At 58.6% G+C, this 13,819-nt stretch overlaps 1 protein-coding gene across 1 annotated transcript; it reads right to left on the bottom strand.

Moving 5' to 3' along the window:
• Nucleotides 1-1,157: 1,157 nt before the first annotated feature.
• Nucleotides 1,158-11,961, bottom strand: TM6SF2 (transmembrane 6 superfamily member 2). Its single transcript, XM_074939508.1, has 10 exons — nt 11,661-11,961; nt 8,720-8,823; nt 7,841-7,938; nt 7,265-7,368; nt 6,413-6,495; nt 5,928-6,052; nt 4,424-4,525; nt 3,958-4,050; nt 3,386-3,505; nt 1,158-1,477 (listed from the first exon to the last, which is right to left on the bottom strand). Exons 1-10 carry the CDS (start codon nt 11,750-11,752, stop codon nt 1,271-1,273), a joined length of 1,128 nt encoding a protein of 375 aa, XP_074795609.1. The 5' UTR covers nt 11,753-11,961; the 3' UTR covers nt 1,158-1,270.
• Nucleotides 11,962-13,819: the final 1,858 nt, after the last annotated feature.

The following is a 13,819-nucleotide window of genomic DNA, read 5'->3' as shown; positions in this document are numbered from 1 at the left end:
TGGTGGCCTAACGTGAGACACTGAGCACCTGCTCCTCAGGGGGGCCAAGCCCCCTCTGCTCCTGGCTGCAGCAGGTGGGCTCAGCTAGGCCCTGCCAGAGGCCACTGTGGAAAGCAGGAGGGCCCTATTCTGTAGCAAACCGCGCTCTGGAGCTCAGGGCCGTTGAGGCCCTAGCATCCCCTCAGGGGCTGGAGACTGTAGGGCTGGGGGGACTTCTCAGTGAGCACCGTTGTCAGAACCACACAGCACAGTTCAGGAAATCGACCCACCCCCCGCAGCAGGGACTGTGAGCACCTGAAAAAGTATCCAGCCACAGCAGGGTTAAAAAGTCACAGCACAAAATGATTTTATTCTGTAAACGGTTTGTTATGGAGGGTCTCTGGCACCTCCCTCCTTTAAGCATTGCAGCATGGCTAGGGAACAAAGCCTCCCCCACCCACCCAACATGGCTTTGGAGAACAAGAGGACCCTGTGAGCAGCAATCCTTAGGGAGACGCAGGCTGCAGGGTGCCCCATGGCACCGACAGGGGCAGGGCAGTGGGAGCAGGCTTTGGGATGGCAGACAGGTTCCCCCAAGCCAGGACATGGCCAGCCATTCCAGAGCCAAGCCCCTAAACACCACCAGGGTCACAGCAGCTGGCACAGCCTCAAGGCACCTCTGCCTCCATCACCTTTCCCCTGGTGCCAGGGCAGCCTGGACCCCAAGGGCCGTCCCGGCAGAAGGGCCCACGGGTGCCAACGCCATTAAGGACTCCAAGGCAAAGGCCAACAGGGAGGCAGGGGGAAGAGGGCTCAGAGCAACCACTCGGCACCCTGGGCCTGGTGGTTGGTGCTAGTGAGGGGAGGGAGACACACGCCCTCACTCCATAGCGCTCCCTTCTGGCAGGGTGAGGAGTGCCGCTGAGGGGCTGAAGTGCCAATCAGGCCTGGAGAAGAGCTTCAGAGCTCCATGAAGGATGGGGGGGCGGGGGTAGCCCAGGGCCAAAGAGGAGGAACAAGACCCTGCCGTGCACAAAATCCCCGACCGCCTGCTGTGAAACTGCCCCCCCACCCCACCCCCAAAGCAGGGATCCTCCTTCCCCTCAGTGGCTTGTCCCCTGGAGCCACATGGCCCAGCTATTAACCCAGCAGGGACGGAGATTTCGTCATCCTGCTGCCTCCATCCAGCTGAGTGTATTGGGGCCTGGGGGGGGGGGTATGTTAGGGGAGGGAGGGTAGCAGCTCCTCCTTGCAATGTCCTGACACTGGAGGCAGGAGCCAGGCTTTCTCCTCACTGATGCTTCTTGATCCCGTCCTGGCCGGTGGGAGCAGCTGGCTGGAAGAAGCCAGGGCTGTGGAGACAGCGGTAGGCGAGGAGGTGCGGGCCCAGCGCATAGAGGATGTTGGTGAGGAGGAAGATCCACCAGACCTCCTCCGGGGTGCGGTAGGGGTAGGGGGTGCGGTGGTGCAGGGAGGAGCCCACGTGGGAGAACTGGGCCTGAAATGCACAAGAGGGGCAGGGTGATGGGAGACGCTGCCCACGGCACCTGCCCCATGAGCCCCCTGCCAGCCCCTCCCTCTGCAGTGAGTGGGAAGCCTTGCCCTGGTGGGGCCCCAGCGAAGTGACTTGGCTAAGGGGCACTCAGCGGGTGCCAGCGGACAGTGCTGGCTCCCACCCCTGTGCGCAAGGGTTCGAGAGGACGGCTGAAGGGAAAGCACCTTTGATTCTATTGCACCATGGAGAAATAGCCAACAGAACTCATGTCCACAAGACTGTAAGGGCCAGACACTCCCATCTCAGCTCCAGCAACCTGCCCAAACAACGGGGCGGCTTCTCACAGGGCTCTGCACCCATCAGCTCCACCGCGAACAACAGGGGCAGGGGCAGATTCTCCACTTAGAGCAACAGGGATTGCTGAGGGCTGATCTCCTTTCAAGTGCTGGCCCCATTCCCCACCCCTCCAGCCCAAGTGTCACAAGAGGGTTAGACCCTGTTCTGCATAAATCCAGCAGGGCCAAGAGCTAGGGATTAAAGAGGGTAAGCCCCATCCTCATGCACCAGGGCATAAAAGTGCATCAGCAGCTGGGGTCAGGAAGGAATTGCCTTGGGAAGATAATGGTGCACAGCCAGGCACACAATGGGGTTTGTCCCCAGGGGAATCCAGCACTGGTCCCTGTTGGGCCAAGGGGTTTGGGCTAGCCGGCCCCAGGGCTACACTGGGGCAGCCGTGCCCATGCTGATAGCAGGGCTGCATGTTCCCCCATGCCCTATGGATAGCTACACGGGGCGCTGGCTCAAGTCTATTTCTGTGAAACTAATCCACGTCCGCCATTAACATCCGCTGAGAGAGTAATTATCAGGCTCTGCTCGTTGCCATAGAAACTGCTCCACATGCAAACCCAAGGACGGGGGAATCGTGAGAGGTCAGAACACGCTTGTCCAGGAGCCTCATGCAGGGGCACTGGCCCAGTGACACACCAGCCCTTTAATGCATTGGCCCTGCACTGCCCGTGGCTCCCGCCTACAGACAGCATTGCTCTTGCTGAACCATGGAGCGGGGCTAGGAGCGGGGCTAACTAGTATCTAGGTGGCTCGGTGCAGTGGCAGATGCTGCTTGCAGTTCAGAGCCCTGTGCCAGCCTGGAGGAGGGGTGTGAAGGCTGCTGGGACCCTGGCCTGAAACCTAGGCCTCCCCCGAGACACAGGCTCAAGGAAAGATCTGGGAAGCTGGCACTGACAGCTGAGTCTGCCACTCCATCCCAGTGGTAAGTTTCAGAGCAACGTCCGGCTGTGCTTTGAGCAGAGCACGATTTCCAGGTGTAAACAGGGGCGACTGTGGTTCCAGAACATCGTGTCCCCAGGCCTGTCCCCTCCTACACCCACAGGGAGACCCGCAGGCAAGAACAGCGCAGAACCCAAGGCAGGAATAAAATGTCCCTGCAACTCCAGACAAAATAAGAGGGATAAGCCTCAGTTTTATCTCGTCCCCCGACTCCAGAGCTGGAGCCCTCGTGTGGCTTAGCAGTGAGGAGAGCCTGGGTTCCCAGCATCTGTGGGACCCCAGTGGACGGGGCTGGACCCACCCCTTGCCCCTCCCCTCGTTTTACAGCAGACTGAGTTAAAGAAAAAAAAAACACCAGGACACTTGGGTTCTATTCCTAGCTCTGCCGCAGACTGGCTAGGTGGCCTTGGCCCAGTCACCTGTCACCCCCAACCCCTCCCATCTCCCTCTAAACTGTGAGCACCTAGGGGCAGGGACTGTCTCTCACTCTCCGTCGATGAAGCCGCAGCAGAACGGGGCCCTGTTCTCATCGGCAGTCTCTACTGCAATACCCCTACTAACAGGTCCAGGGTCTGCTGCTCCCCAGGGGCTGTGCAACAAATCCCAGCCCCAGCCCCTCGTTACCTGTGCTACGGCCCCAGCAAACACCAGGGCCCAGTCGGGCAGCCATGTGCAGCCAGGCCGCAGGAGCCCATAAATGCCAAGGCAGAAGAACGGGAGGACGTAGAACATGTAGACCAGCATCTGGGAGCAAAGGGAGAGAGGTCAGCACAGGCCTGAGCCAGGGCAAACTGTGAGCACAGGGCAGGGACTGGGAGAAGTAAGGAAGCGAGTCCAAGAACAGAGGTGGGCCTGGACCGGAGCCCTGGATGTAAAACTGCCCTGGACTTGCAAGAATGCCCAGCAGGATGCTCAAAATCCCAGGCCCCCAGGGACACCTACAGTAAGCCCCAATGTTCCCAGGTAGTTAAAATAAATGAATAAGCAGCACCCTCTCCTAAGGGATTTAGGTGCACAAGTCTATACACTCCAACATCCCATACGGTCCTTTATAGAGCCTCCCCCGAATCTCTCTGGGCCTGAATTCCCTGCCTGGACAATGGGGATACTGATCCCGCCTTTCTCCTACCCTTTGTCCGGCAGCCTCCAAGAACCTGCACGGAGAGCAGCTGGACCCCAGTGGGCTCCACACTCACCTGCACTTTGGGGTAGGCGACGGGGTCACGCAGATATGGCTCGTACTGGTAAATGTAGTTGAAGCAGGAATCGGATGGACAGTCCAGGACCACCTGGAGACACAAGCAGAGTGCATGGGAGAGCCATCTCTGATCCCCCCACACCAACCCCTCACCCAGTTGCCCCCAGGAGACACAGAGTGCATGGGACAGCCAGATCTGAGAGCCCACGGCCATTCCCCACCCTCACATCAATCCCAGGCCCAGCTGCCCCTCTGAGATAAGCAGAGTGCATGGGAGATCTGGCCCCTGTCCCTGCCCCTCCCACATGCCCCACTGACTCACAGACTTTAAAGCCAGAAGGGACCACCATGTTCATCTAGTCCGACCTCCTGCACATTGCAGGCCCCAGAACCTCCCCTTCCCCACTTCTCCCCTGTAATAGAGCCCGACCCTCTGGCTGAGTCACCGACTGGCCAGCCCTTACCAGCCCTCTGAAGAACGTGAACGTCGCAGCCACCAGCAGGAACAGGATCAAGCCCAGATCCAGGGGCCGCTGATACAGACTTCGCTGCTGCTCCGCCACAACCTGAACACAAGCAGCCGCTGTGGGTGTCAGGGCCTGGGACGCTGGCCCTTTAAGTGGGAAACTTGAAAGGGCCAAATTTAAAAAGCCAGTTCTCTTTGCCTCCCCCTGGCTGGGCAGCAGCCCCAGGGGCGTTTAGCTCAGGACAGGCAGCATCTCCTTCCTTTGAAGGGCGGATCCATTCCCAGCCTCAGCACATTCTGCTTTTAAACAGGCAGTGAGCGGCGGGAACCTCCTGCCAGGGCTGCTCCGGAGACTGAGGTTTCCAGAGAGAGGCCTTGCTCCGCGGGAAGGGAGGGGGATGAGGATGGACAGGGCTGCGTTCATCCCCCATTCAGATGCAAAAAACATTTTTTAAATTAAAGTCCCTTGAAAGAATAAAAGGAGGGGGTGGTTCCCCCCGTCCTGAGCCCAGTGAGTTAAGGATAAAGGGCTCTGCAGTCGTCCCTAGGCAGGGCAATCAGACATGCCCAGGGCCCTTCTCCCGTCCACGCTGCATTGGACTCACATCTACAGCTCTGCGTGGGCTAGTGCAGTGTTTCTCAATGACCAGTCCGTGGACCGGCGCCGGTCCCGGAGGTCTCCCTGACACAGTTTAGGACGGCAGCAAGCCGGTCCCTGGTATCAAAACAGTTGAGAAACACTGGGCTAGAGGACAGGACCGGAATGGGAGACAGGAGACCTGGGTTCTGTTCAGTGAACCTGGGCCCGTCTTGTCTACTCAGCTTGGAGCAGCTCTGCCTGTCTCTCGCTGGGTCTGTGCAGCGCCAGGCACAACGGGCACTGGAAGACGCCCCCAGGCCTAGTGGTGCCAAAGCAGCATCTCCGCTCAGCTAGCCAAGGGAGCGGACAAGCCTGGGCGGGTGAGACACACACCAACCAGCAGAGGGCAGCAGCGCACAGACACATTAACAGGGAGAGAGTTTGGACCCGGCACCAAAAGCAACTGCATTTGCCCTCCTGGCGAAAGGGTGCCAGCCAGCTGTGCCCGCGAGGAGGGCTGGGTAAGGGATCGGGGAAATTCCTGCCGGGTTCGCTCATCCACCCCCAGCCTCCAAAACAGGGGTTTTCTCAAACAACGGTGTAAAATACGGGGCTGGAATATGGGAAAAACCAATCAGCGGCTTGAACCCGAACCGAGCCCTTAGCTCGGATGGAGGCCAGTGGTGGAGAAGGGGGACCCGGCTCCGGGAACAGCGCCCCAAGGCTCGGTAATGATCCCAAGGGGCCAGGAGCTCAGTGTCCCAGCCCCAATGGAAGACGTCACCTGCAGACTCCCTAGTCACTGGCAGGGGGGTTGGCTCCGCACAGGCCCCGGGCACCCCCTGCCCAGTCACCAACACCCACATGCTCCTTGCAGGCCACCTGCCCCAGCTGGGGACCCCCAGCCCGCCGACCCGCCTACCTTCTCAGCAGTGCAGCAGGGAAGGGATTTTGGCTGGCTGAAGAGTCTCATCCCAGCCCAGATTGGGATCAGGATGTAGGGCACGTTGAGCAGAAAGGAGGGGCGGATCTCAGAGCTGTACTTCCCTAAGAGAGAAGAGTCCCCGGTTGTGCGTGGAGCAAGACCAGCCCTAGAGACCGGCACCTTTGGTTAACCCCATGGAGAGTGCGTAGCAACACCCCACTCCTCCCACATTCCCCCCTGCAACATTCCACCCCTATGGGGTGGGAAAAGGGGGTTACTGCCCCACGCACACCCCAGCTTCTCTGCCACCAAGGGGGCCTGTCTGCCAGTTTTAGTGATGCATGCTGGACTTGAACCTGCAACTCTGGGGTGTGTCCCTGCAGAGGCAGAGCGGAGCAAGGGCAACATGGGAAGGACACAGAGACCAGAGCTCAGAGCGGAGGGTAGCTCCCCAGGGCTTGTTGCTGGCAGGCACCCCATACCTAACATGTTCCCAGGCAGGAAGACGACAACGCTCATCATCAGGGAGCCCAGCCAGTAGAGACCCAGGGTCCTGTAGTTCTTCCTGGGGAGACAGTGGAAATTCAACACCCTCTTGGGGCTCACCCCATCACTCAACCCCTGCTGCGTTCATAGGTTTCTTCCCCTCGCCTGCTCTCCGGGGTTAGTGGCAAGGTGGGGTCAGCCCTGCCACGCTCACAGCATGTGGGTTCAGATGCACACTCCGCCACCCCACAGCAGCCTCCCCTCCAACAGCAGCTCCTCCCTTGCAGCATCCCAGCACTGGGAAGGCACTGCTACCCTGCCTGGCTTCCCACCACCAGAGCGCCCTGGCTGCAGGCCCCCACCAGCCCGGGAATTCTTCCTCACATTGGCTCCAGGCGCTGCCCGTTGCTCACAGGGCTGCTACCAGCTGGGCAGGGCACATCCATGCCTGGAGTTTCCTTCGCCCACCCTGGGCTGCTGCCCTGTACCGACCGGAGCTCCCCACTGCTCCTGCACTAGAATCAAATGATAAGAGGGCTGGAGTTCGGGTCGGTTACTCAGCCCGGCTCTCCATGCCCATGGCCGGGAGGTCCCCTGAGAACAGGCCCACGCAGGAGATTCCTGCTGCTTCCAATCCTGGCTGGGACCTTGTGCAAAATACTACTGGACAGCTGACTATGGTTCTCCTAGCGCCCCCCCTTGGCCCCCTCCCCAGACTGTTCCAGCAAAAAGCAACCCCCACTCTCCTCCACCCACCACTTGGAAGCAGCCATGCAGTGCCCTGCCAGTGAGAAGCCCAGTGAGTGAACAGGAGACCCCAACTGGCTGCAGCCCCAGTCCCCTCTTACCTTTGTGTGATGGCTATGATCATGGCGAGGTAGAGCAGGTAGTGCACAATGCCATCCCAGTAACAGATCATGATGCCGTAAGCCGTGCGTAGGTACGGCTCGCCCTGCCCACCAGAAAGGCATCAAGTCACTTCCCCAGCTGGGCATGACGACGCAGGCTCCAGAGATGGACCCGCTCAGCCCAATGCCCACATGCTCCTGCCCCCATCTGGCGGCTCTACCCAGGGACCAGTGCTCCTCCCCGCTCCCTGACGGGCATGGGGAGCTGCCGGTGGCTTAGGAGATGGAGCTGTGCCCCTGTTTAACATACGCACTGAGCTGAAGCCACAGTTCATTTAAAGGAACAAGGGGTCAGATCTCCAACGCGGTTGCTTAGACCTCTGCCAATAAGTGCAGCATGGCTTTAAACCCCCTTTGCACCGGGGGAAGTGCCTGCCCGCAGGGGCTCAGGCCCATGGTGTTTGTAAGGGAGCAGGGATGGGACGCCACGGGGTCTGGCCAGGGCAGTGTGATGTTCTAGCCTCGCCGGAGGGCATCCCCCTGGGAATGGGCAGGTGACGGCCGCCGGGGTGGTACCTCCTTCATGTAGAACTCCATGAAGCCGCTGATGTAGCCATCCTCCTCCAGTGAGATGATCAGGTCGATGACAGAGGTGAAGGAGAACACCGTGAACACTGCAGGTGGGGAGAGAGGGGGGCAGGCTCACCTCTGTAGGGGGCCCCCAGCCACTTCCCTGCCAGGCTGCCCTGAGTCCCCCAAACACACAGGCCTCTCCCCAGCTCAGAGGGGACCTGCAATTGCAGGGACAAGTCCAAGCCTCACCTGTCAGCAGGGGAATTCTCCGCTCCCCAAAGCATAAAGGGCACAAGCCAGGTGGAGCAGGCACGGGGCAGGAGCCACCCACTGTCCGCCCTGATTGTGGAGCTCAGCCCCAGAACTACGCTCGGTGGGAGGTTCGTTCATTGATTCTTTGGCAATTGAGACCCCGTCCAACCTCACTCCCTTGCTGCAGAGCCCCCCCCCCCCGCCTCTCGCAGGCATCGCAGCCCTCGCCACGCCCTGCACAGGCTGTCATGCCAGCAGCCAGCATGTGCCCGCTGATGTGATGTTTTTGCCAGGCAGGCACCTTTCACCAGGGGACTGAGCTGTGCCCTCACCCCACATGGGCTGCCTGACAGCTGTCACATAGGAGCAGCCTCCAGTCACTGGCAGCCAGGGCTAGATCTGGGCCTGACGTGGGTTCTTCAGTGCCACTACGCATCCCCTGCACCATCCAGAGCCACCGGCACCGGCTCAGACGCGTCTTCAATTCCCCTGAATCTCGCCCACCCATCTGCCACCTACAGAGACACAGGGCTCATCCAACCACATTGGCTTGCTGCCTCTCTTGCCCAGGTAGGTGAAACAGGAGACAGAAGGGGGTCACTAAGCAGGGCCCCCCCTGCCAAGACTCACCATAGAAAAGGGGATCCTGGGAATGGCTCCCTTCGCCCAGAAGATACACCATGGAGAACAGAACCAGCAGCACCAGCACCCCCATCACCGCGATAGCCACTGGGCTGTAATACACGCCGACAAGGAACAGGTCAGACTCTCGCAGTGTGACGCAAGGGGCTGCTGAGGGCAGGGCAACGCCCCTGCCCAGCCTCTGGCCCAATTAACTGCCCCCTCTCCTCTTAACGTGGGGATGGAGCCCATCCGCAGAGGAGGCTAAAGACAGTGGATGGAGTAAATGGGAGTTTTGCCATTGAGTTCAATGAGACTAGGCTTTCCCCCCGCGCCTCAGTTTCCACCACTCCCCATGACCCTGTTGGCAGAGCGGGTAAGAGGCCACAGCCTGGGGTCTGATCTTGCTCACTCCTGCTGAATTCTGAGGGGTTACTCTAGATAGTGGTGCCTGGACCCCCAATAAAATACAACTGTCTGGCTGGGATCCCTTGGGCAAACCCACTGGGCGACAGCTCCCAGCTGGGATCCTGTGTAGCACGGCCTCCTTGGGTGGAGGGAGGGGCCTCTTGTAGCAGAGCAAAGGATCCTCCTGCTAGCTAGGGTTTTGCTTTTGGAAGGGGTGGGGGGCAGGAGGGGTTTTGCCAACACCAGCCGCTCGATGCAGCAGGGTTCAAAGTACACCCAGTCGACAAGCCGGGGCAGGCCAAAAGCCAAGCCCTCAGGCTGAGCAGAGCACACGGCAGCATCCATGCGGCAGAGCAGGTCCGATCAGACCAGAGCCGGGCAGATTGAGTTCAAACACTTAGGAAGGGCCTGATCCAACATCCCCTGCAGTCAGAGGGAGTCCTGCCTGTCTGCTGACTTTGTGGGGTTGGGCGGGACCCTGGGTGGGGAAATGCCCCCAACATACAGGGTACTAGGAACAAGCAGAGGTTTACAGTGCTGCAACCCCCATCCACCCATCCAACTTTGCTTTTCTCGGAGCCAGGTCACCCCTTTGCTCCCATGGGTACAGGACAGAGCTCTGCTCGGTGACAAGGGGCTTTGTGATGAATACGAGGCAATTCCATCACTCGGGAGATGAGGGTAGCACTAGGGAAGCAGGAGAAGAGAGAGAACCATAGGTCCGTGTCGATTATTATTTATATTATGGTCGCACCTAGAAACCCTAGCCAAGATCAGGGCACTGCAGAGACACATGAGGGACGGTTCCTGCCCCAAAGAGCCTACAGTCTAAGTAGACAGGGCAAAGGGTGGGAGGGGAAACTGAGGCAAAAGAAGGGAAACGACTTGCCCAAGGTGTGACATAACTGAGCATGGAGGGAAATGACAGGCACTTTCTCCTCCTGAAATTCAGACCCAGCATCCCAGCAGGAGCTGCTTCGAGAAGTCTCCTGCACAAGTACAAAGATAGGGCCTCGTCTCTCAACCGTCCAGGCCATTGTTACAATGGGCAAAATGCCAAGGCAGGGGCCACATGCTGGGTTTTATTCTGAAATGTCATTGTAGTTGAAATCATTAAGATTTCCATCTCCCTTCCCAGGTGCGGCACTGCCTTCACACAGGAATATGGATGGCCATGAGCTGATGCACTGCTATCAGAAACCATGTAAACCAATTAGAAGGTGAATCTATAATGAGGGGATAGATACTGCAAATTTGTGCTAGGACAGAGGGTAAATTGGAGGGACATCCATCCTGAGCTCTCTTCTGCTCTTCCAAGAAGCAATTTCATTAGCTGTAATAGCTACAAGACCAGCAGAGCTGCTGCTTTTGCTTTGTGAGCTATAAAGCCGAAAATATTAAGGCATTTTCCAATAAAGCCTTTCACCCTGTTGCAAAAAAAGAGAAAGCCATTGCTAATCCTGGCATTCAACAGGCGGGGTTAACAGCTTACACTCCGAAAATATCACCCATCAGCCAGGGAGCTCATCTGCGGCCCACAGACTGCGGGACAGCAGAGAACAGCCTCAATTAAGCAAGGCTGAGGGTCCCCCCGCCCTAGCTCACACAGAGGAGTGGAGGTCAGGCTAAAAACCCGGGGTGTGAACAAGTCTCTGGGTATATTTAATGCAGCCATGCTCCAGTACTGCAAGAGGCGGAGAACAGTCTGTGCCTGGCCTTAAAAAGTAACCCCCAAAATACCAGTGATGGGGGAGATGTGAGCAAGTGCTGTCTAAAGTGCCCCGTAGAGGCTACCCCGCCACTGTCATTATTGTCAGTAATTACAATAACACCCACAGGCCCCCAAGAGACCAGGGCCCCCTTGTGCCAGGTGCTGCACAGACAGACGAGGCCCTCGGCCAAAGAGCTCACAATGGCACTAGATAAACACATGCTGTGTCCCCATCTCTGTTCGGGGACAGGGATCCTTCCTTTCTCCCACCCTTTGGCTGCCTTGTCTTCATTAGAGGGCAAACTCTTCAGGGCAGGGGTGGCTCTCAGCCTGCCTCTGTGCAGCGCCCGGCACGGTGGGGCCCTGAGCAGACTGGAATACAAATAATAAAGGCAGATTTGCACATGCTTTGTTTCCACCTTTACACTACAGGGAAATCACAGCTAGGTAGATTCCAAGGCCAGAAGGGACCCTTGTGATCACCTGGTCTGACCCGGATAACACAGAGAACTGCCCCCAAACCCCTCTTTCTTTGTTGTTCCCTTGTCTGGGGGCAAAGACTAGAAACAGGTCCTACAGCTGGGCACCCAGTGCTAGGGGCCCAGGGACGGGCCCTCGCCAGGCGCGGGGTTGTTAAGAAGAAAGAGGGAAACTCTCCTGCTCTGGCTTTAAAACTCCCAGCGCCAGGCTGTGGCAAAGGCTTCCCCAGCGATTGCACAAGGCAGGGGACTCAGGCCGGGGCGACCCCGCAAGCCCGGCAGGCGCAGCCCCAAAGCCTGCGCGCCCCCGGTAGCGTAGCGCAGCGCAGCGCAGCGCAGGCCGGGTACTTACTGCGCCAAGGCGGCGATGGAGTTCAGCGCGCAGGACACCGGGAAGGCGGCGAGCGACAAGCCGACGGCTCCCGGGACCGCAGGCAGCTGCATGGCGGAGGGGCCCCGCTGCCAGCCCGCTGCCAGCAGCCTCCCACCCCCGCTCCCCGCTGGGGCCAGAGGGAAGCGGACAAACGTCCCCCAGAAGCGCCCGGGCCAGTCAGTTGCCCCGAGTCCAACCCAGCGCGCCGCGCATGATCCCCGGCCTCCATGCAAAGGTCGCAGACTTTCCTCCCCCGGGCGACTCTCTCGTGCCCAGCCTGAGTCAACACGGCGCGCTCCCGGGTGGAGCTGCTCGCCCAGAGGCGGAGCCGGAGCCTTTGCCCCGCCTGCCGCTTTGCTTCAGCTCCTCCGCTTTGCAGCGTCTGCCAGGGAAGTTTTCAGAAACAGTAAGATCAAGGCCGGGAGGCTCCTTCCCCCCCTCGGTTAGAGCCAGGCGCTGGGACTCCTGGGTTCTATCCCCCCCCACCCCCAGTTAGAGCCAGGCGCTGGGACTCCTGGGTTCTATTCCTCCCCCCCTTCCCCCTCGGTTAGAGCCAGGCGCTGGGACTCCTGGGTTCGATTCCCCCACCCCCGGTTAGAGCCAGGCGCTGGGACTCCTGGGTTCTATTCCTCCCCTGCCCCGTTAGAGCCAGGCGCTGGGACTCCTGGGTTCTATTCCTCCCCCCTGCCCCGTTAGAGCCAGGCGCTGGGACTCCTGGGTTCGATTCCCCCCCCGCCCCCATTAGAGCCAGGCACTGGGACTCCTGGGTTCTATTCCTCCCCCCTCCCCCCCGTTAGAGCCAGGCGCTGGGACTCCTGGGTTCTATCCGTCCTCGTCCCCCCCGACTCCTTTGGTGACCTTAGACAAGCCAAGTCAGCCTGCGTTTCCCGCACCTGGAGCCTGGCCTGCTAGAACATTCACACAGGGCTGCCTGGCAGTCCAGTCCGCCTTTGCCCAGTGCTTGAGCAGCGTTGGGAAGACAAGGGCTATCCCAGCAAGAGTCAGCGGGAAAGGACTTGGAAACCTGCCGGCCTCCTTAGCCAGCTCCTGCGACCCCCCCTGCAAAACTCAACCCAGGCAGGCACCCGCCACACCTGGCTCCAACTCACCAGGTGCCCACCCAACCTCTGCTGCACTCAGAGCCAGCTGGGCTATTTGTTAGTTTCAGACGCAGAGACGTTGATATCTGGTTAGCAACTACCCCCAGCCCACCTCCGCCCTGCCCTCGCATCCTGCTGGTACTGGCACCTTCTCCAGTGGCAGATGGAGGAAGCTGCAACACGGATGCCTTCAATAACACTCTTCATCGTCCGGGATGGCAGCAGCATCGCCCCATGCTTCGGGACCATTGACAAGGAGAAAGGGCTTCACAGCCAAGCGGCCTGAAGTGGTCCTAAGCACTATCATTGTCTCACCAAATAGAACTACTCCTACATCTTGGGAGGCGGTGTCTTTTCAGCTGAGCTCTTCATTTCCAAGCTGATCAACTACAGCTCTGAAGGAGAGGCTGGTTGCTGGGCGCCAGTTTCTGTGCCCTGGAAACCCACATTTTCCAGTTAGTCCCAAGAGATTCCATCAGGTCTAAGTTGCTCAGATACAATCGCACAAATATGCCCACTAGAGGCGCTTGCAATGTTGAGAGTCCCGATTTTGCTTACGTAAGATTGTCCTTAGCAAAATAAATGTCCTTACTTAAGTCTGTGGAACTCATTGCCAAAGGATGGTTTTGAGAGAAAGAACCTAGCGAAAGTCAAAGAGGGATTGGACATTTATCTGGTAAGGAGAATAACCAGAGATAATGGTAGTTAATGCTAATGGAAAGAGTTTTGGAAGGGCGATGAAACCTCATTTATTAGGAGTTACGCCAATTTCTATTAGGACGCAGGAGAGACCTTTATGGGAGGAAATTACCCCACACCTGCCTACTGCGGGGCTTCTTGCACCATCCTCTGAAGAGAGTGGATACTGGACTAGATGGACCATGAGTTGGATCCAGCCTGGCTATTCTACTTCCTGCTTTCATAATCATGAGGCTGAACATCTGACAGTCCCTCTCTCTCTGGCCCCAATTTATTCCTACTCTGACTTCACTGGGTTTATGTCACAAATGCCTCTAGGTTCTTAAAAGGATGCATTTG

This window comes from Natator depressus, chromosome 25 (genome assembly GCF_965152275.1).
Source record: "Natator depressus isolate rNatDep1 chromosome 25, rNatDep2.hap1, whole genome shotgun sequence".
NCBI lineage: Eukaryota > Metazoa > Chordata > Testudines > Cheloniidae > Natator > Natator depressus.
This window is presented reverse-complemented; position numbering and strand designations above follow the sequence as displayed.